The following is a 22,517-nucleotide window of genomic DNA, read 5'->3' as shown; positions in this document are numbered from 1 at the left end:
CTTTTGTACTGTCTCAGTGGGTTTGCACAGAGAGAGGTGCATCCTGGTATAGGGTATAAAAGCCAGGAGCACATGTGGCAGGGGGTCTTTTGGTGGGAAGCCAAGTCTAAGAAGGAGGATGACGGCTGTCTCCTCTTCTGAAGGTGTGGAAGGTGGTCACAGGCAGCCAGCCTAGTGGACCAACAAAGTGTGGCTAAACTCAGAGGTCCAGTGGAAGCTGACTGAGGAGGTGAAGGCAGAGCAACTCTGGAAAAACAGTGTCCGTGAGTACAGGGAAGCTTGCCAAAGGGTCTGCCCAGGAAGGGGACCACTCCAGTGGCTAGAGTCAGCGGATGGGAATCAGCACACAGGCAGTGAGAGTAAAGGGGGTGCCAAGTTATTAACCCTGAAGAGTATAATAAAGGGGGAACAGTTAATCTATCTTCACTTAAGTGGCAAGGTGAAGCAGCGGCCTTGCCACATTCTACAGTCAGTTGTCCTCAGGATTTGTGCATAGTTAACATTGGAGTATCCCACTCATCCCTTCTCCTATTCCAGTTCTGAATAAAACACAAAAGCCACATTCCTTGGACTGATCATTGACTGAGCAAAGGACTGTATTTGATGTCCATCTGCTTTCAGTTGCTAGGGGTAACCCAGGGGAACCCAAGAAGTGTAATTCTCAGCGGCTCTCTAGGGGGCAGTGCTACATAAAGATCAGTAAATACTAATATCTGCATCTGTCATTTGTGCATATGTATTTCCTCAGACACAGATTTTTGGATTCTGTGTTACAGATCTGAATGCAGTGCATGTTTACAAACCTGTGTGAAAGGCTCCATTGAAAATAATGCAGTTACAGTTGGATCCATAAACAAAAACATTTGTAAATGTTTTTTTTTTTTTTTTTTGTGGCCATGTGAATGAAGCCTTATACTGTAAATAGATACACTGTGGATATACACTGATTGGCCCCTTTATTAGGTAGGTACAACTGTTTGATTGCTTGGTAACACAAACTACTAATCAGCCAATCACATGGCAGCAACTCATTGCATTTAGACGAGCTGAAGGTGACTTGCTGAAGTTAAAACTAAGCTTTAGAATGGGGAAGAAAGGGGATTTAAGTGACTTTGAACGTTGCATGGTTGTTGGTGCCAGACAGGCTGATCTGAGTATTTCAAAAACTGCTGATCTACTGAGATTTTCATGCACAACTCAAATACCCCACTCGTTACAACCAAGGAATGCAGAATACCATCTCTGAACGCATAACACATCAAACCTTGAAGCAGATAGGCTACGGCAGCAGACCACACTAGGCGCCACTCCTGTCAGCTAAGAACAGGAAACTGAGGCTACAATTTGCACAGGCTCACCAAATATGGACAGTAGAAGATTGGAAAACTTTGCCTGATCTGATGAGTCTCAATTTTAGCTGCAACATTCAGATGGTAGGGTCAGAATTTGCTGTAAACAACGTGAAAGCATGGATTCATCCTGCCTTGTTTTAATGGTTCGGGCTGGTGGTGGTGGTTTAATGGTGTGGGGGGGGGATATTTTCTTGGCACACTTTGGGCCCCTTAGTACCAATTGAGCATTGTTTAATTGCCACGGTCTATCTGAGTATTGTTGCTGACCATGTCCATCCCTTTATGACTACAGTGTACCCATCTTCTGATGGCTCCTTCCAGCAGGACAATGCACCATGTCACAAAGCTCAAATCATCTCACGCTGGTTTCTTGAACATGACAATGAGGTCACTACTCCAATGGCCGCCACGGTCACCAGATCTAAATCCATAAGGGGATTTTTTTGGAATGTGGTGGAACGGAAGATTCGCATTATGGATGTGCAGCCGACATATCTGCAGCAACTGCGTGATGCTATCTTGTCAATATGGACCAAAACCTCTGAGGAATGTTTCCAACACCTTGTTGAATCTAATCCACAAAGAAGGCTGTTTTGAAGGCAAAAGGAGGTCCAACCTGGTACTAGCAAGATGTACCCAATAAAGGGCCAGTGAGTTTATTACTTAGTGCTAGAAATTAATTCTATATTGTTCATGTTTTTTTTTTTTAAACAGCCCCCCCCCCCCGTGTTGTTTGCACCTAATCCTATATCAAGTGGCGTTATTGGTGAACATAGGTTTTGTAAATGTTATTTAAAAAAACGTACTTAGCAATCCCCCACCCCCTGAACGCACTCCCATCTTAAAGTAGTTGTTAAGCCATGCCCCCACTCGGCAGCGGGGAAGCCAGTGCACAGGTGAGGCGGCTCCAATTGCCGCCTGACACCCGTGACCGCTCCCCGCTGAGAGAGGAAGGTCGGCTGTTGTAAACACAGCAGACCGCCCTTCTCCCTAAAATGATCACAGAGCTCATGTGATCCTTCTATATAGGATCACGTGTCTCTATGGTCATTTCACAAGCCATGCCCCCGGCGCACAGTTAGAAACACTCCCCTAGGATCACATTTAACCCATTGGTCACCCATAGGGTTAACCCCTTCCCTACCAGTGTCATTACAGTAACAGTGCATATTTTTAGCACTGTCATTGTCAATGTCACCCCCAAAAGCGTCAAAAATGTCAGTTAGGGGTCCGATCTGTCCGCTGCAATGTTGCAGTCCCATAGAAAATCGCCACCATTACTAGTAAAAAAAAAAAACAAAACAATAAAAATGACCTAAATCTTTTTTTTTGAGAATGTCATATAGCAAAATGTGAAAAATATATATTTTTCAAAATTGTTGCTCTTTTTATGTTTATAACTCAAAAAATAAAAATCGTAGAGGTGATCAAATACCATCAAAAGAAAGCTCTATTTGTCGGGAAAAATTACATCAATTTTATTTGGGTACAGCGTCACAGGACTGCGCAATTGTCCGTTAAAGCAATGCAGTGCCGAATCGCAAAATAGGGCCTGGTCGTTAAGGGGGCAAATCATTCCGGTCTTAAAGTGGTTAATTAATGGATTCTTACTGCTTACCCTTCTAACAGACAGAAGGAAAAGACAATAAAATGAATTTCAGGTTCTGTGTGGATGGAAAATGGACACTTTTCTATACACAACACAGATCGTCTTTTATGCATTTTGGTATGGAGGTAAATAATATAGTTTATTCCTAAGGCCTCCTTGTTTTATGGAATACAAAGTCTTAGCACGTGGTACACCCCCAATCTCCATTGTGAATGTAGCCGGAAGTGCGCGCATTTCTTCTCATGCAGTCACTAGAGACACTTTGTTCACAGAGATGCCTTTGGCGGGTTTCTCGGGACTAAAGCGATAACATGCACGCTTCACACATAGGGGGCGCTCACAAAATGGCTCCTTGAAGCGAGACAGGAAAAGCTTAAAGTCTTTGTCCGTGAACAAGGCTCTTGCCAACTCGCCTCTGGGTGGGCCGCGACGTCACTTCCGCTGGGCGGGCTTTAACCGTTTCTTTTTATCTAGGGAGGCGGATTCGCACGGCCGGAGAACGAGTCGGTAAGAGCTGAGAGAGAGACACGTTAGAGGACAGAGGCAAAGAAAATTACAATCAACATGGAGTCTGGAACCAAGTATTTACCCGAGCTGTTGGCGGAGAAGGATAGCCTGGACCCGTCATTTACGCACGCCATGAGCCTGCTTTCTAACGGTGAGTCTCTCGGGGTGGAGGAGCTGGGGAGAAGGGGGGTTGGTATGGCGTAGGAATATATATCGGGGAGTCGTAGTCGTCGTGTGTGGGAGCGCAGAGCGGGGTTGCGGGATTATTATTGGGTGGGGTTCGGGGACTCGGAGTGTAAAAAAAAATGGCGCTCTCTGTGGCCTGCATTGTGTGAGGTGGGAATCCATGTGGGGCCAGGCATTGTGTTACTGGGGCCTGCTCTGCCCCGGAGCGCCGCCATGTCCTCGCCAATGAGGGAACCTAACAAAGGAAGCGGCTCAGGACACGCCGCATGGCCTACAGAACACACACACACGGCTCTATATGGGCCTGAGACTTCACACTACAATGAGAAATAACCGCATTCTGTATCTCGCTACATTCTTTATGGAAGATTGCTATTCGGTCACATTACATCTCACTATTCGTGTGTTCCATGCCAGATTTCATTAAAATCGCTTTCTTTGTTATGAATCAGATCACGTACTGAGGGCTGCTTCCAACCACAAACCGCACTCCAGATCGCTTCTGGAATGCATTTTTTGGCTCCATTCATATCTTCTTTTTGGCTATATATATATATATATATATATATATATATATATATATATATATATATATATATATAATTTTTTTTTTTTTTTGCTTTTTCAGCTATTTGGAGGCAAGCATTGACATCTAACAAAAACGCTTGTAATCTGCCAAAAATGTACTTTGACGTTTTGCTTCAGGAGACAAACGCTCATAGGTGAACAGGGGCCATTGAAATTGGATTTTGCCTGTTGGGTGTTTTGAGATTTCAGTGATGAGCGTTTTATGAGCTGAAATACACTCAGATGTGAACATGGCCTTAGGCTAAGTTCACATGTAGGCGTTTTTGGGGAGTTTTTCTGCTCTAGGATCAGCTCAATAAAAAAACGCCCAAGACAAATCCTATTTCAATGGCCCCTGTTCACATCTGAGCGTTTTGATGTTTTAGGCTCCATTCACAACTGGGTGTTTTCAGCTCCAAAAACTCTCGAAAAAAAAGTTTTCAAAACGCCCAAGTAAAATCTCATTCATCTAAATGGCCCCTGTTCACATCTGAGCGTTTTAACGCCTGAAGCAAAACTCCCAACGCTTAGGCTCCGTTCACATGTAGGCGTTTTTGGGGAGTTTTTCTGCTCTAGGATCAGCTCTCAAAACACCAGACAAATCCTATTCATTTCAATGGCTCCTGTTCACATCTGAGCGTTTTGACGCTGTGAGCAAAACGCCCAACGCTCAAAAAAGTACATGAGCTTCTTTTTGGGCAGATTACAGGCGTTTTCCATTGGTATCTGGTGAGTGAGGTTTCAGTTAATTTTTTTTTATGCATTTTACCCCATTCCAGTGCAGGAAAAATGACCAATGTTCTATTTTTTTTTTTTTTTTAACTGACCAAGCTAGTGTAAACATTGTCATTGGAAACCATATAACTAGAGATGCACTGAAATTTGGTTGCCAAAAATGGTGTTATATCCATTTTGACGAAAAGAGGTGCTGAGAACGCACACAAAGTTGATGCGATTTTAACACGATTTAACTGTGCCAAGGGCTAGTTCACACCATAGTAAACAGTCTGGATGCTTTTCTGAATGCATGTTTTTGGTGCATTCCAGGTGAAGTCCAGTTTTTTTTTTTTTTTTTTTTTTTGTTTCCCCCTCCCAAACTTAACCTTAAATAAGGACGTGTTCCAGTGCATTTTTGATGTCTTACTATGTTCCAGCACAGTCCAGTGCAAAAAGAAATGCAGCATGGGTTTTTTTTTTTTCCCCCCCTGGAACTGACCACACTGGTGTGAACTATGCCATTGAAAACCATATTACCTACTATCCATGCAGTGGATTGCATCTGGTGTGAACTGGCCCTTATGGTGTTTTTTTGTTCATAGCTCATGTTTAAAAACGTAACACAGAACACAGGTGCTTTTATTGATGCATATTCATTGCACTTCAATGGGAATGTGTGTTTTTTTTTTTTTTCTGACCAAAAATGCAGGCTTTTTAACGCCACAGAAGTGCAACAGATAGGTGTGAAGACATACATAAAATTTAAAGGGGTAGACGCTAAATGTGCCAATAATGACAATAAATTCAAATTCATGTTAGTTTTTTTTTTTTTTTTTTTAATATATTATATACACAAAAAATGAACGCAACACTTTTTTTTATCATGGTATAGCATCATGTCAATTAAACTCCTGGGATATTGATCTTGTCAAGTAGCAGAGGGGGTTAATTCATTTCAGCTACTTTAGTGTTAATGAAATTAACAGGTGCACTAGATGGGCAACAACGAGACGACTTCCAAAACGGCAATGGCATTACAGGTGGAGACAATTGACATTTTTTCCCTACTCATCTTTTCTGATTGTTTTTCACTAGTTTTGAATTGGGCTAGGGTCAGTGTCCCTACTGGGAGCATGAGGCCGATACCTGGACTCTATAAAGGTTGCACAGACAGTCCAACTCCTCCAGGATGGCACATCAATACATGCCATTGCTAGGTTTGCTGTGTCTCCCAGCACAGTCTCAAGAGCATGGAGGAGATTCTAGGAGAGCTGGATGGGCCGTAGAAGGTAATTAACCCATAAGCAGGACTGGTATCCGTTCCTTTGTGAAAGGTGGAACGGGATGAGCACTGCCAGAGCCCTACAAAATGGCCTCCAGCAGGCCACTGGTGTGAATGTCTCTGACCAAACAATCAGACTTCATAAGGGTGGCCTGAGTGCTCAATGTCCTCTAGTGGGCACTGTTCTTACTGCCCCGCACTGTGGAGCGCAATTGGCATTTGCCACTGAACACCAGAATTGGCAGGTCCACAACTGGTGCCCTGTGCTTTTCACAGATGGTAGCAGGTTCACCCTGAGCATGTGAAAGGGTCTGGAGAAGCTGTGGTTATGCTCCCTGTAACAGTGTTCAGCATGACTGGTTTGGTGGTGGGTCAGTGATGGTTTGAGGAGGCATATCCATGAAGGGACACAGAGACCTACAGGCTGGAGAATTGCACCCTGACTGCCATTGGGCATTGGGTTTATCTTTGGACCCATAATAAGATCCTACACTGGTGCACGACAATGCCTGGCCTCGTGAGAGTATGGAGGCATTAATTAGCCCCCCAGCTCGCCTGACCTAAAACCAATAGAACACCTCTGGGACATTGTTTTCGGTGCATCTGACACCACCAAGCTGCACTTCAGTCTGTTTACGAGCTCCTTGATTCCCTGGTCCAGATCTGGGAGGAAATACCCCAGGACACCACATGGGGGCCATACAAACTGAGTAACATTTTGAGTTGCTGCAATGACATTTCAGCAAAATGGACCAGCCTGCTTTGAATTCGGCCCTCTTTAGGTTGATTTTCTTTTCCATCTGGTACACCTCTACATATAGCCTACTGTCCATGCATTTTTTGATGCAGAAAAAAAAACACTTCAATATTGATGTGGTAATGTTTTTTTTTTCTCCCTCCTGCATTTAAAAAAAAAAAAGCATGCATGTTGCAGATTCCTGAGCGGGGGAAAATACGCACGTGATTCGAGTGTTGTGTGGACGGGGCATATTGGGAACACTTGTTTTCTTTGCACCCTTGAAGAGACAGGTGCAATGAATGAATTAAAAAACAATTTACCTGATTCCCCCCCATCCACACATCAGTGTGGGTTTGTAAATCTCTCCTACTGAACTATTGAGTTCTGATGGTGGGGAGATTTCCCTGCCGTCGGAATACACTGATCAAGCAGCATGTACAACCACTGTCCCCATACATAGGTCAAGATTCGGTTGGTTCATTGATTTCAATCAATGTATGACCGCCTAAATGTTCTGTGTGTGCAACCTATACAGTCCATTTTAGCTCTGCGGTGTAGTAGTAACCCTGCACAATCAGTACATAGAACCCTTAATGGCAGACTAATGCTTAGCGCACACGCGATCAGAAAAATGGATGAGAAATACTGATTTTTGAAGCGATCGTATGATCGATCTGATCAATGGTACTTAAAGTGGAGTTCCACCCTAATTTTATACTTGCCTCCATCTTCTCGCTCCTGGTCACCTGAAAAAGAAATGGATAATCACATTTTTTTTTTTTTTTTTACTTACCTCGTAGCGAAGAAAATATACTTACCTTACTTCCTCCTTCCTCGGCCGCGGCCCGTTGTCACTTCCTGGCTCTGCAATGATTCATGGGAGCTGAACGTCATCGCTCCCAGGAATCATTGCGCCTGCATCGGCCCCGATGTCAGTTCCGGGGCGCGCGCGTCATCCCCTTCTAAACAGCTTCTGGGCATGCCCAGAAGCTGTGGAGGGATGACGCGCGCGACCCGGAAGTGACGTCGGGGCCGGCGCATGGCATCGTGGGACCGAAGAAGGCGGAAGAGGACGCTGAAGAGGATCTCGCTGGCTTCAAGCTGCCCACATCTGAGATGGCAGCGCTGGACAAGACGTTTTGAAGGTAAGTATTTGTCCTAACAGGTAAGTGCAACCCGGGACAGATCAGAGGCTAGCCATTGTGGAATGCACTAGCCCTGACTGTCCCGGGGGTATTTAAAAAAAAATAAAAAATTCCAGGGTGGAACTCCGCTTTAACTTTCGAGAGTCTATCACGACCGTTCATGGGAGGGAAATTATCTGAAGGAGCAAAGACAAAAAAAATTCTCGTTCGATACCAGAACATACAAGGTTCATTTAATCAGTACAGTATTTGTCTAAAAAAAAAAAAAAACAGGAGGACTAATGCATTAGATCACTTCGGAAATTGTAGTCTATCGTATGAGAATGGGGAAAAAAATTGGCAGGAAGTATATTTAAAGGTTTTGTTTGTCGTCGTCCCCCACCTTTCCCTTGTTTTTAAAAAAAAAAAAAAAAAGACTGTACATATTAAATGGGAAGTTCACTCCCCTGTATATGGTATGTTTGAAATCCCCCCCCCATGGCATTTTCAGTGAACATACTTGCGTGCCCAGTAATATTGATAGCATTGACTTTACTGGTAATATTGTACAGTATCACAAACGCTACTGGTTTAACTAGGAGTGCTTCATGCCATCATTGCCTAACTTGCCTCAGGCTCCCTTCACATACTGGCATATCGGATCGCTGGAAGAATAGCCACGATTCTGCCCCGATCCCGAATCATTGCAAAAAGCGGGATGGCCGTGCAATTCCTGTGACTTGCACTGGCACCCCAAACGCGGCGCATTTTTTTTGCCTGTCGCTCAAATAGTACAGGAACTTTTGGTCGACTGGTATCCTGCAATTCTGTTTGCATATTTTTACCGCAATTACTCGGGTGAGAATCGCTGCAAAACTGGCCCGCATTTGGGGTACCATTGCAAGTCATGGGAATTGTACGGTCATCCTGCGTTTTGCAAGAAGTCAGGATCGCGGCGATACGCCAGTATGTGTATGGGAAAAAATTTCAAGGATACCACACCGACTCATCCGAAAAATCTAGGGGTATATGTAATTGGGTTACCCCAAACCCCCATACCCTATCGCCACACACCTAATTATTTAGGTAAGGTGCAGCCCTCAAGACTTAAACACAATACAAGAAAAAAAGGGAGGGGGGGACCTCACCACAAGTCATAAGGGTCACACGGGTATTAATAAGGGTGTAATTTAATATGAAAAAATAATACAAAATCGATTATCACGTTAAACCTTCACAAAACACATAACGTTGTCAATTAAAAACAAGCGACATGGGGCATAGGCATCTGCTCATACTTTACCCACCCACTTCATAAAGTTCGCAATCAATACATTGAAATAAAGTTCAATGTATTGGTTGGAGGTCTAATAGAGTATAAATGACTCCTGTACATGACTGGGTAAAAGGCAGCAAGATGCCAGGTATAGCAAAGATAATGCAATATCCAGTTCAGCAAGGAAGAGGTTGTTCCGTGAATGACTTAAGGTAAGTTAGTGTAACATGTGCATATCCATTCCAATATAGGAAGATTGCATGGAGGACAAGCCATAGTCCTGTTTCATATGCAAGTGCAAGGTAAGCAGGTCACACTCACCACCACCTTGTGCCCAATAATTCAGTTTGGTTCAGTTTCCGGTTTGCCTCATTGCAGCTTAGTCTGTCCATAAGGCTATTGAGTCAGTTGCGTTAAAAATTTTCCTGCAAGGGCAATGGTATATGCGTTGCATACTAGCACATTATGTGAAACGTACCTTAAAACGAAACCGTCCACCCACGCACTCGCTGCTGGCAGGGTTTCCATCTTCACCTGGTCTTCCTTCTGGGTTAGTGGGCTCCAATATTTTTGAATAGAGGAGCCGTTGGCACAGGGCTCTGAAGGAACAGCACGTATATGCGTGTTTTCCTCTACCTAGGTAAGCCTTATTGTAGGCTTGCTTCTAGATAAAAATCAGCCAAGGGAGATTACTCCCACTTTTAAAGGGTAAGTTCACCTTTTGGCAAAAAAATAAATGCCCCCCCCCCCTTTTTTTTTTTTATTTGTGTTTTGGCAGGTAAAAAAAATGTTCCCCCCCCCCCCCCCCCCCCGAGGACCCCTAGAATATAAAAATGCTTAGACCTTGTATATTGTGATGTGAATGTTGTGTTGGTTTGTACTCCACACAACAGTCCTTTGTTCTGTGTGAATAGTTGGTCTGTCCTCCATAGTCTCCCTCTCATAGCAGCTGTTCTGGCTTTGTATTGCCATGGTTGCTTGGAGGGAGGAAAGTCGATGCAAGAGAACACCAAAATTTTTTTATAATTTGTTCTATAACACAGTAACATTAGGCACCTTAGTTTTCAACTTTGGTTTGCCAGAAAGGACAGATTACCAGAGGATCGTGGGGGTTGACTCAACAGGGGCTTAACAATTTTTATAAATGCTAAATTATTTAAATACTTTTCTGTAGAGGCAACTGAATGTTAAAGTATTAAAACGCATTGGCACCATGGGCGTAGCATATTTTAATTCTTAGTGCTTCTGACGATGGAGCTACGGCAGATGTGAGGGGAAAAAATGACTGCCTTGCTGTCATGCTGACTCAAAACGTGTATGCAAATAATGACTTCACAACTGGGTACTAGTTCCACCCCTGTATGTGAGCCAGGCAACTAGAATTTTGAAGAAAGTCCATTACCTGTGTTTCTGTAGTGCGGTTTTTAGTGTTTGGGGGAGGGGGGGGATTTCTCAATGGACTACAAGTGCGTTGATATCACTACATTGTGTTTTTTCTATTGAGAGGTTCTACTTTGACTTGTATCCTTACAAATGTAATATGTTCTGTTGGTTCCAGGTGTTCTAGGGGCTTTTTTTCTGGCAGGTGATAGTGGTTATATATGGTGGTATAGATTAAAGGGGTTCAACACCACAGTTCCAACTGTTGTGTTTGCTGCGCTTTTTTTTCTTTTCCTGCAGTAGTTTTGCATGTACTCACAAGCTTTAAACAAAGGATAAGTTCACCTTTTAGAACATATTACATCATCGACCCATATTTAGAATGGAGCATGTAACATTGTGCTTCATTTTTGCCTGGCTAATCTTGCTGCAAAGCTTTCTCGTGTTCTGCATATAGGACTGTTGGAATACCTGAACATTAACTGCAGCTGATTGGCCGCAGTCACTGTTTGTCTGACTTAAATCTGCCGGGCCCCTTTCTCAGTTTGAGATGAATAGTGTAGACAGGGCCATCCGTTGCTTGAATTTCTGCCCGTGCACAGCGATGTTCCACAGTTTAAGCTCGCTGTTCCCAGCTTAAGTGCACTACACTGTCTGGCTGAAAACTAAACTTTGGGAGCCAAAAACAATATGATCAAGCTTATTGGCATTGACCAGTCTAAGCAGTTACTTATGGAAGACGAGAAGTTAAATGTACTTTTTTTTTTTTTTTTTTTGTTTATATTGTGGTTTAATGATGCTGAGAACAGAATTTTAACAATGGTCCACTTTAAATTTGTAATGCAGAAATTGAAAGACTGAAGAAGGGAGGTGATGTGAAAGGAAAGGAAGATGGAGACCCTTACCTAGACTTGTTCTCACATAAGAACATGAAGCTGAAGGAGCGTGTCTTGATTCCAGTTAAATTGTATCCTAAGGTAAGTGTTGCTTTTTGTGTTGCCCTTGCCGCCTTTTTTTTTTTTTTTTTTTTTATCCAGAACATTGGATTTTTATCTTTATAGGCAATAGTCTGGTACAATGTGTATGGGAGTACTGATGGAAATGCAAGTTCCAGCAATTTTAGTCCCTATGTTTTTTTTTTTTTTTTTTTTAAAGCAAAGATTTCCCCCTAACTGCAGAATAATTGTTTGGATTAATTCCTTTGTTTATATAGTATTTGCTTTGCATTGGTTTCCCCCCACCCTTTTCACTAAGGAGTTGTTTAGTCTAATTTGGTGGACAACTCAGGCCATGCAATGGAGATTTCAAAAATCTGTAGGTACTTGTAAAATATACAAAATATTTCATTTTTTCTAATATTTTCTCCGTAGTTTAATTTTGTTGGAAAGATCCTGGGACCACAAGGAAACACAATCAAGAGGCTGCAAGAGGAGACTGGAGCTAAAATTTCAGTGCTGGGCAAAGGATCAATGAGGGACAAGGCAAAGGTGAGACATGCATTTTCCTGTCTTCACCTAAAGTTATTGGACATTTCACAAATATAGTTATGTCTGTGTCTTTTAGAGACCATATATTTGGAGAAAGTTTCAGATGAATGCACTGCTTTTTGAGTAAAATACTTTTATTCTATTATAATCTAAAACATGCTGGGAATGCACCTAGGAGAGGGATGAACAAATGACAGTACTGCCTGTGTGTAGAAGAGCGGCAAGTCTCTGGAGTGCTGGAAGTATAGTACAAGCTTTGCTTTATTTTGTGGCTCAGTAAAATTTTACAAAAAAGGCACATCAATGGTGGTTACACCTCATTATACTTGACTGTTTTGCTTTAAAGCCTATGTTTACCTTTGGGAGGGAGGAGGGTCGTTGAAGTAGGAAAATTTTGGCAACCAGGGGACACGCTTATTTTTTTAATAAAAAAAAACAAAAAAACTTTTGTTAAACATGGGCTTTAAGCTGCTAGCAGGCTCCAGTAAACTTAACCCCCGGAAGATTTTACCCCCTTCCTGACCAGGGCCTATTTTGCAATTCGGCACTGCGTGACTTTAATGGACAATTGCGCGGTCGTGCGACGCTGTACCCAAATTAAATTGACATCTTATTTTTCCCCACAAACAGCTTTCTTTTGGTGGTATTTGATCACCTGTGCGTTTTTTTTTTTTTTATTTTTTTTATCATCATGCGCTATAAACAAAAAAAGAGCGACAATTTTGCAAAATATTTTTCAAAATTTTATATGAAATTCCCCCCAAAAAAATGTAAAAATCATTTTTTTTTTTTTAACATTAGGCTAATTTCTTTTCTGCTACATATGTTTGGTAAAAAAAATCGCAAAAAGCATATTTTGTTTGGTTTGCGCAAAAGTTATTGCGTTTACTAACTAAGGGAAAGATTTTTTTTTTTTTTTTGCGGGACTGCAACATTGCGGCGGACAGATCGGACCCTTGACTGACATTTTTGACACTTTTGGGGTTACCAGTGACATTACTACAGTAATCAGTTCTATACATATGCACTGTTACTGTAAAAATGACACTGGCAATGAAGGGGTTAACTATATTTGCGAAGGAGGGGTTAAGTGTGTCCCTAGGGGCATGCTTCTAACTGTGATTGGATGTGGCTTTTCATGTAACAGCAGAGATCTACTGTCCTACATAGCAGGACCGTATGATCTCTGCTGTTACACAAGGGAGAATGACAGGCGGCTTTGTTTACATTAGCCGCCTGCCTTTCTCCTGGTGTATCCGACGATCGTGAGTGAGCGGCTGACATCGGGTCACGTGCGGGGGGGGGTCCCCGAGCGAGCGGGAGTGCGCCTCCGGCGGCGCTCGCTTCCTAGAGCCTCACAGGCTATCGACTTAGTACTACATCGCTTTGCCTGTGAGGGGCTGACTGCCGCAGTAAATGTACTGTGGGCGGTCGGCAAGTGGTTAAAGTGGAGCTAAAAGGTGCAAAAAACACTCCTCCTGCTCTAGCTTTGCAGGCCTTGGTCTTATCTTTCTTGATTGGCAGATACAAGTCTGCACACCAGAGTTGTCATTCCAGCATTTAGGGGTGTGGAGAATGTACACTGAGCTAAACATGCGCAGGTCAGTGTGCTTTCTAAAGAGGATTGCGAGTTGGCAGATGGTGTTTATTTTTCTTTTCAGGAGAGACCTCGAAGGTCTTTCCCACAGACCTTTTTTCCTAAGTTTTAACTGTAGTTCCATTCTAAACACTACTTTAGGCCTGTCGAAAGCCTTCTAGTAGCTTCTTAAAAGTGAATCAGCAGTCCCATTAGGATCTGTTAAACATTGCTAAACTGGAACTGTAGAGCTCTTTACAGGCTTAAAAAACTTCTCAAAGCTTGCTGTTCGTGATGCTCTTTTACAAGCTAAGGCCCATATCACCAAGACCTTCAAGGAATTCTAAATCTGTACTGAAGTTTTGGTGTGCTCTAGCAGCCATAGTGTAGTGTGATTGGGAAAATAAATGCTGCCTGCAATATAGGGTAAACTTTTATATTTAAAAAAAAAAATAAAAAAAAAATTTAAAACTTAATTTAAAAAATGTATTCACACACTGGGATTTTTATTGGTTGTATACTAGTAATGGGCGGTGAGCAGCAACAGAACTCTGATTATATGGCGGGCAATCTGACACTGTTGTTACTGGCTGACATCACCAGTGACCTATCGACAGTGCTAAGATACACTGGCTGGGAAGGAGTTAACATTTAGGGGTAATCAAAGGATTAAATTGATGATAAAGGCTATGCTTTAAAAAAATCTTTCATACCTGCTGTCGTTTTCCACATAGCAGCCTGGATTCTCCCGTTTTTCAGGTCCCCCCTGGTTCTCCTTCCCGTCCAGTGCCCCCAGAGCAAGCTCACTCCCGAGCCACTGCTCTCTGTCCATTCAAACGGAGCCACGGTTTGGGCTATTGCTCACTCTCATTGATTGGCAACAGTGCCAATGGCACCTGCTGCCAACTCAGCCGGTGAGGCTATCGTGCACACCGCTGAATCCAGATGGGGCTCAGGTAAGTATTAGGATGGCTGTTGGGAGCTGCTGTGCACAGAAGGGTTGGTTTTTTTTTTTTTTTTTTTTTTTTTTTTTTAAATGCAAACCATGCATTTTGGGTAAAACCTTTGCCTTTTTAGAACCAACTGTGTGCTTGCTGCGTGTTTGATCTTTTACTAAGGGTTGTCAGTTTTTATTACCTGCTTCGCATGGAAACAAAAACCGGAACATACCAATTGCCAGGACAGAGCTCTGGTGAAGCGGAGAAGGATGGGTTGTAAACAGCGTGTCCAGGCCATCAATCGTTGACTGGAACTTGCTGATCGGCTTGTGCTGTAACTAATTACAGCAACAACCCTGGAGAGCTGGATTAATTGTCTGATACATGATTCAGCACAGAAAGGCCGCTTTGCCGCCATACTTCTAAGTGACGTGGTTAAGCACCAACTCAGAAATACTTAAGAGATTGCACTCAAGCACATGTAACAGTGGTATTGCCATATTGTCTGATGGTCTAATAGTGGGCCATTCTACCTGATCCTGCATGTGTATTTCATTACACATGGATGATTTTTTACGTCTTGTTTTTGTGGCGTATGGGTTTCTTTTTTAATGGAATTATTAATTTGTTTTGTATAATGTTTATGCTTTTTTCTTTAATTTTTGTTTTCTATATATGTATACATTAGGAGGAAGAACTCCGGAAAGGAGGGGATCCAAAATACAGCCACTTGAATATGGATTTGCATGTTTTCATTGAAGTCTTTGGCCCACCTTGTGAGGCTTATACCCGAATGGCACATGCCATGGAGGAGGTCAAGAAGTTCTTAGTTCCAGTATGTATTTATGTATTTTTATTTTAATTTCATTGATGCGGATTGTAAATGGTGCGTGGAGCAGTTGTGTCAAATTGTAGTTTTGACTAGTCAGATTTATAAAATGTGTTCTATAAATACGACTGTGAAACTGAGTCCTCTTATAAGGAAATGCTTTTCTGTTCTCTTTAGCCTCTAAGCTGAGATGACAAATTTCTAGGTTTGGAGATTTAGGTTGTGTACAGCATGGGGTCCGGTACATCCCTATTCACCGCTTTCAGATGCAAATCTGGTCCGAATTTTTGCCTGAATTGGCACCTGAATCAAACCAGAAACCCAAGCCTTTTATTTAAATCCAGGCCGCCGCTGCCCCAGAGTGGTGTGAACCGGCGTCATTGAGAGCACACACTCGCCTGTCATGCGAATTGAATGCGGAGAAACCCGTGTCCAATTTGCGTATGTGAACCCAGCCTAAGTGCTCTGGGTTCAGCAGAGCACTCTGCATGCTTTTAACTCCTGACCTATGTTTCACTAATGTTTTGCTTTTTAAGCTTGTGGGCTTATACGGAGCTTTGTAATAAACATTTTTCTGTGTTTTTTGGTATTATAAGCAGGATATGATGGACGATATTTGCCAGGAGCAATTTTTGGAGTTGTCCTACCTAAATGGAGCACCTCCAGAACAAGGTCGTGGTGGTGGGAGAGGAGGACCTTCCCGTGGCAGAGGTGGTCCACCCCCTTCTGCTGCAGCTCCACCAGCAAGGTAGCAATATTTCCAGATTGGCAGAATGTTTTCTAGAAGTATTTAAAGTGAAGTGATAACTTGATCTTTTTTAGCTTGGGGTCTTTTATGTGAAAAGTTGAACCAGAAGCATGTTGGAAATAACTAGTTATTCTCACTTTTTTTTTATTTTTTTTCTAATGCAGTATATGATATTATGGTTTGTAAAAAATGTATTTTAGGCTTCTTTTTCTTTAACACTGCAAGTATATGTTGCATGTTTGACAGGTATTTCGAGCTTATGGATTGCTAACATTCCTTTCCTTTTTTGATTGTAAAATACTAAATGGATCTCTGAGAGCTCCTAGAATATGCATACACTTAAAGATATTATGTATAGCCTTGGTCACAAGGAGATGGGAGTATAATTTACAAGCTTATGCTAAACATCTCTTCAGTGATCCTAGCGCAAATGTCCGTTTTTTTTTTTTTGTTTGGTTATTGTCCATTGTATTATGGAACTGTAACTAACTATATATCCTTTTTTCTTACAGAGGCAGGGCCGGTCCTCTGCGCTCTCTTGTTCCTAGAGGAGCTCCTGGACGTGGGGCTATAACTCGTGGTGCCAGTGTATCCCGAAGTGTGGCTCCCACACCTCCCAGCAGGGGTGCACCTTCTGGAAGAGCTCGTGCTGGATCTATTCAGAGGATTACTCTGCCACCTCCAGCCCCAGAACCCTATGATGACTATGTAAGTTTTTTTTTTTTTTTTTTCTCCCTTTCTCTCCCTTGTAAGTAGCCAAGTATGTTGGGTTATATGAAAAGTTGAAACCCAGAAAGTGACCATCTCTTTGCTTCACCCCTTGTGAAAGTGTATTTTTTTGCTTCTGCTCCTTTCATTTCACCCTTAGATTGCTTAGAGGAGCTCCAGTCATATGTTTTTAGTAAAAGGCAGCAACTACAAAACCTGTAGCTGCTAACTTTTTAATACACACTTGCATGTTCCAGTGACGTGCTCACCCAAGCTGGTTGTTCCATCTGCCTTCTGTCCTCGTCGCTGACACCAACTGTGGGGACTCAGGTGTGACTGCTTGCAGCTTCACAGCCAAGTGCACATGCACCAGCCGCACTGCATGTTCTGAATGGTCCCATCAGTCTTCCAGGACCTGTGAGGGAGCCCCCTCTGCTCTCAGCCAAGCTAGTGAAATCAGGGAAAATTTGATTGCTGCTACAAATGGGCACAAAGCTGGATCAAGTGAGGGCTCAGGAACACTTGGCACCCCCCCCCCCCCTCCCTAAATTTATCAAAGCAAAAGTTGTTTAGGCTTTAGAATCATAATTGGAATACAAAAATCTTTGGCTGTGCTCATTTAATTGGCCTACCTTTACCATTCATAGGACAAGTGATTTAAAGTAAATGAGTGCCTTTTTTTGTTTTTAAACATGAGAATCCTTTTGTTGCCTGTATTGCACCCTGTTGAACAGAATGGCACTTTTTTGTCTTGCTTATGAAACCTTTTCTTTTCAGGGTTATGAAGACACCTATGGGGAACAAAGCTATGAAGGTTATGAGGGTTATTACCCCCAGAGCCAAGGGTATGTATAATTTTTTTCATTAAGGCAGTCTTGAACCCAAAAGGAAACTTAACATGTTGCGGTTTAGAGTCTTCAGATGTGGTGACTAAGTGTGGTGCCCCCCTACTTGGTCATCTGGCCAGTGAGTCTGTTATCTTGTCCTCAACATAAGTAACCCTTGACTAGTATACACCAGTGAAAAAAGAGCAAAACCCTTGATAGAGGGGGTATCTGTGGCCACCTGTGTTGGGGGAAGAGCTATCCTGTGTATATACGAGGAGGGTTTTTGAGATTTATCTATCACGAACGTGTCTGGTCTTTCCCCCCTCCTCAACATGTTTGAAATGGGGGGGAGAAGTTTTTCAGCTTGCTGATATTGTACTTCTATCCACTTTTCAGTAGCTGCATTGGGCACACATATATAAGCCTGTTCCGCCCTATCCACTGCCATACTGGCAATTATTGCCCATTGTTGATGGCCTATTGGATGATCTCTTGAATACAGAATCCTCTAATATAAGTTCTCTAACAGAACAAGCTGTCCTGCAGAAGTAGCAAACCAATTACCACTGACGGGTGCTTTACAATGATCAGCTTTTATTTTTGTAAATCCTTTAGCCCAATAGTTCAAAGGGTGGGGGGGGGGTGCTTGCTATAACTGTTTAAGTTTGAGCTTGCACTTGACTTAAATTTGTTAGTGTACCTTTATCCAGAGAGTAGGCCTCCTAAGGCAAGGGAAGTGTGTTTAATGCCCACATCACTAGATGTGAACAGAATAAAGTGTAAAAAAAAAAAATATGCATCCATTACATCTAAAGTTTGTTAAGCTGCAATATGTAAATCTTTTGGGTTTATTACCACTTTAACTATTCATGGTGTAATTATATAATCTAAACCTACTTTTTACTTCTGCAGAGAAACTGAGTATTATGATTATGCGCATGGTGAGAGTCTAGATTCATATGACAGCTATGGTAAGTGTGTTTCGACTTGGGGGGGGGGGAAGCTAATTCAATTATAAAAGTGATGTAGTGCATATTTGTGCTCCCATTCCATAATGCAGTACCTGAGCGAATTGCAAATGGCGACTAGAAAGCTATTCAGTTTTGTCATTTTATGTTTGAAAGTTTTAACTGTGTGTATCTGGGCTGCTTTAAATATTTTCAGATTTCTTTTGCCACATAATAGTTGTGCTTTATTGTTGGAGTACAGTGAAGTGTAATAATGGTTAGTTTTCACCTGTAAGAATCGCGTTGTGTAAAATAAATATTTAGGTTTTTGACATTTAAGTATGACTATAAATCATATCAATACATGGGATTTACCAGTATACAGCATTTAATTTCTTTTTTCTGTTCGTGAATCGAGAGTTTTGAATTTTTGTAGGATTAGCATGACTCTCGGGCAGAAACCCTGTTTAAGAGCAGTATTTTTCCCAGTTCGGGTTTATCTGCCAGTATATCCTACTATGGTTGAACTTCATAAATCCAGTGTAAAGTGGAGTACACGCTAAGAAATTCGGGCAAACTATCGTCCGCTTTTTCTCCTTTCACAGCAAATCGGAACCGATGAGTTTATTAGACTGTTTTTTTTTTTTTTTTTGGTTTTTTTTTTTTTTCTGATCATGCGCAGTCTTTCGTTTCTGATTTTGCTCATAGGAAAATGGTACACCTTAAGCAAAAATTGTTCTGTTCCCATGCATGTTTTGGAGCTTGTACCTTTGGAAATTTTCCTTCAGAAGGTCTGAATCGACTGTAGGAAGTGGTGTACACACTATACAAAAATCGTAAGAAGGTTCTTTGGACGAAAATTCTCGCCCAATTTTGTTAGTGTGCGAGGCGCCTCCTTAATGTAGAAAGCATTAAGCTTTATGAAAATCTAAATGACAATCTGTCTAGCAAAGTTGACTAAATTATAGCTCTTAAAGTATAAGTTTATCGTTGGGTTACATGTCACACCCTAAATGCGTGTTTAACATGTTCCTATTTGCCTGATTTTCACCGCCAGAGCAGGGGTAACATACTTGTAGTGCATTGATGTTTTAATTCGGCTTTCTAACGGAAAGCCTATACATAGGTGTGCAAAATGTGCATTTTATATCCCCCCCCCCCCCCTAGAAAAGTATATTAAAAGACAAAGTAAGCATCTACACAGTTCAGCATTCCCAGAAAATGTGGTGGTGTATGTGTTTTGTTTTTTTTTTCCTGCATTTTTTTTATTTTGTCTGACTAAACAAATGTTGTTGTAGGTCAAGACAACTGGAATGGATCCCGGCCATCCCTGAAGGTTCCTCCTGCTGCTAAAGGCAGTAGCTACAGAGATCACCCATACAGACGCTTCTAAGACTGCTTCTCTTCCAAACAATTATTACTGATATGTTGTGTCCCAGGACTTCTGTTCCTTAACCCACAACACAAGTAAATTCTCTGTACTATGTGACTCCTTTCCTTCTCCCCTTTGAACCCTTTAACCCATCCCAAAATCCTCCTTTATAGGACCGATCTTTAAAATAGGAGGAAAAATAAAAACAATCCACATCTGTGAATATTTAGAATCATTTTACGTTCATTGTTTAAAAATAAACAAAAACCCTTAAAAACATAAATGCTTTTCATGCAAAAAAGAGCAGTTAAAATAGTATTTTAAGTGACTTTGTTACAAACTGAGGATTTCTAACAAAACGTTCGTTCAATGTTAGCTGTAGATTCTGTCCTGAAGCAAGCTGCATTTCAATATTCCATTTTTTTATTATGAGTTAGCGCAATTAGCTGTAATATTGTATGCTGTTTAAAAACCCAGGCTTTGACTTTGTAATTAAAATCCGCTTTGTTTTATGTTATTAAACCTTATGGACAAATCCTTTTGTTAATGTTGTCTTAATTCACCTGTGCTCAAATAGGACTATAAAATGTGAATAAAACATTAGTGGATCATGGCACTTACCTTTTTATAAACCAGCAAACTGCACACTTTTGAATCCTAAGCAGTTTTTAATTTCATAGTATTGAGGATTATGCATATGCCCAAGTAGATGCACATTTGATCTTGCGCATCCAATAAACAGTGGTGTGTGTGACCAGGTGGTCTGCTGTATGTAGAGTTCAGTGCAGGTCTGTTTTTCCCCATTGCACTTGCTGAATACAGCTGAGAGCAAAGTACACAGGCGCATGTGTAAGCTCTGAAGGTCTTAAAGTAAATCCTTCAAACTGTAACATTTGTAATGCTCACATGTTCTTCAAAAATATAAAAAAAGATAAAATCTCATATCATTATGTAATATTCCGACCAAAGGCCTTAATGTGTTTGAGCTTTCAGAGCAGTTTCATTTTTAATTTAGCTGATATGTACAATAAGATTCTGTAAGAAGAGTTTAGTGTTGCTGGTCTACATTTAAACTGTGGTAACTGCATAAATCTACTGGTTATTTCAAGGTTGTGTTCTTTTTCTTGTACATCCAATTTATGTAAAGTTAGTGACATGTTCTCTAGGTGACATAAGGTTTACCAAGCCTTCCCAAATGGACAACCAAAGCTAAAATGTTTTAAGGAGGTGCAGCAGTCAAAATCTATAAACCATTACTGATTGACATGCAAAACGATTTAACAGTAAGATACCTTATTTAGACTATATTTTATACGAAGGCAAAATGCACACGAAATATTGTGCACTCCTAGCGAGTAGCTGACTTCAGAGTGTACTTATTTTAAACTTTGGCACTAAAGTATTTTTTTTTTTTAGCATTTTTGAATACCTTTAGAAATATATATAATTTGTCAATAACCACAATTATAGTCGATTAGTTAAAACTAAAACTTCCCCTCGTTCTGTTGCGTACTGCACTTGAGATTCAGTCATTGCTTTTTTAAATGATGTGCCTTTTTTATATTGCTTATGGGTTAATTCCCCCCTCCCACTTTTTTTTTTTTTTTTTTTTAAGCAAGCTGCTGGACCACTTCAAAGCAATTTGGTACCTAAGGCATGTATGCACAATTTAAATTTCATTCCCCCCCCCCCCCCCTTTAAAATGTAGGATTTTATTTTTACTGGTAAAAATGGTTTCCATCTTGATTTGAGGTCAGTTCTATCCTTCCTAGGAGTGTGCCAATTCCTATGGTAGGGTTGATGTTTGGCTGCATGGTGAAAAGCCTTGTACAGACTCTCAAAAATAATAGAGAGACAAAATAAACTTGTTATTTGTAGTCTAACGGGATAAAGACTGGACAGTTTCCATGGGCTGTGGACATCGTACAAATGCCAAACCTTAAAAAAGAAAAGAAAAATCTCGCAAGACACTCAGGATGAGTAAATCATGCTTCGCCAATCAGGTAACAGAATTCCCTAATACTGATCTCCACTAATTGTTTCTGTGCATTCTAACCAGCCATCACCAAAGACGTCAGGGGATTTCTGACTGTTTGCTGATGCCTGGGTAAACTGCATGTTCTGAGTATTAAATATTAATAGACATATAAACTGATAGCAGATTGTAAACTATTCAAAGACATTGCCAAAAAAAGCTTAAAAAGCCATTCTGTAAAAAGTTTAATTGTAAAAGTTGCAACATTTTAATGGAAGTTGACATAAAAAGGTTTCCAACTTGCAATTAATTACAATAAATCTGCTACCATTAAAATATTTAAAATTGCCTAGTTATGTAGATTTGGAAAA

General features: G+C 41.3%; 1 protein-coding gene across 2 annotated transcripts; it reads left to right on the top strand.

Annotated features, from left to right (window-relative positions):
• The first annotated feature begins 3,407 nt into the window (after positions 1-3,407).
• Positions 3,408-20,706, top strand: KHDRBS1 (KH RNA binding domain containing, signal transduction associated 1). Of its 2 annotated transcripts, none has more exons than XM_082247779.1 (9): positions 3,408-3,619; positions 11,586-11,716; positions 12,110-12,226; positions 15,429-15,575; positions 16,169-16,317; positions 16,830-17,025; positions 17,803-17,870; positions 18,765-18,823; positions 20,098-20,706. In XM_082247779.1, exons 1-9 carry the CDS (start codon positions 3,526-3,528, stop codon positions 20,190-20,192), a joined length of 1,056 nt encoding a protein of 351 aa, XP_082103905.1. In that variant the 5' UTR covers positions 3,408-3,525; the 3' UTR covers positions 20,193-20,706. The 2 variants fall into 2 exon arrangements, with proteins under 2 accessions (XP_082103905.1, XP_082103904.1); XM_082247778.1 differs by having other exon boundaries at positions 3,409-3,619; positions 16,166-16,317.
• Positions 20,707-22,517: the final 1,811 nt, after the last annotated feature.

The sequence above is a fragment of the Pelophylax lessonae genome (genome assembly GCF_965119305.1).
Source record: "Pelophylax lessonae genome assembly, chromosome: 2".
In the NCBI taxonomy this organism is placed as follows: domain Eukaryota; kingdom Metazoa; phylum Chordata; class Amphibia; order Anura; family Ranidae; genus Pelophylax; species Pelophylax lessonae.
This window is presented reverse-complemented; position numbering and strand designations above follow the sequence as displayed.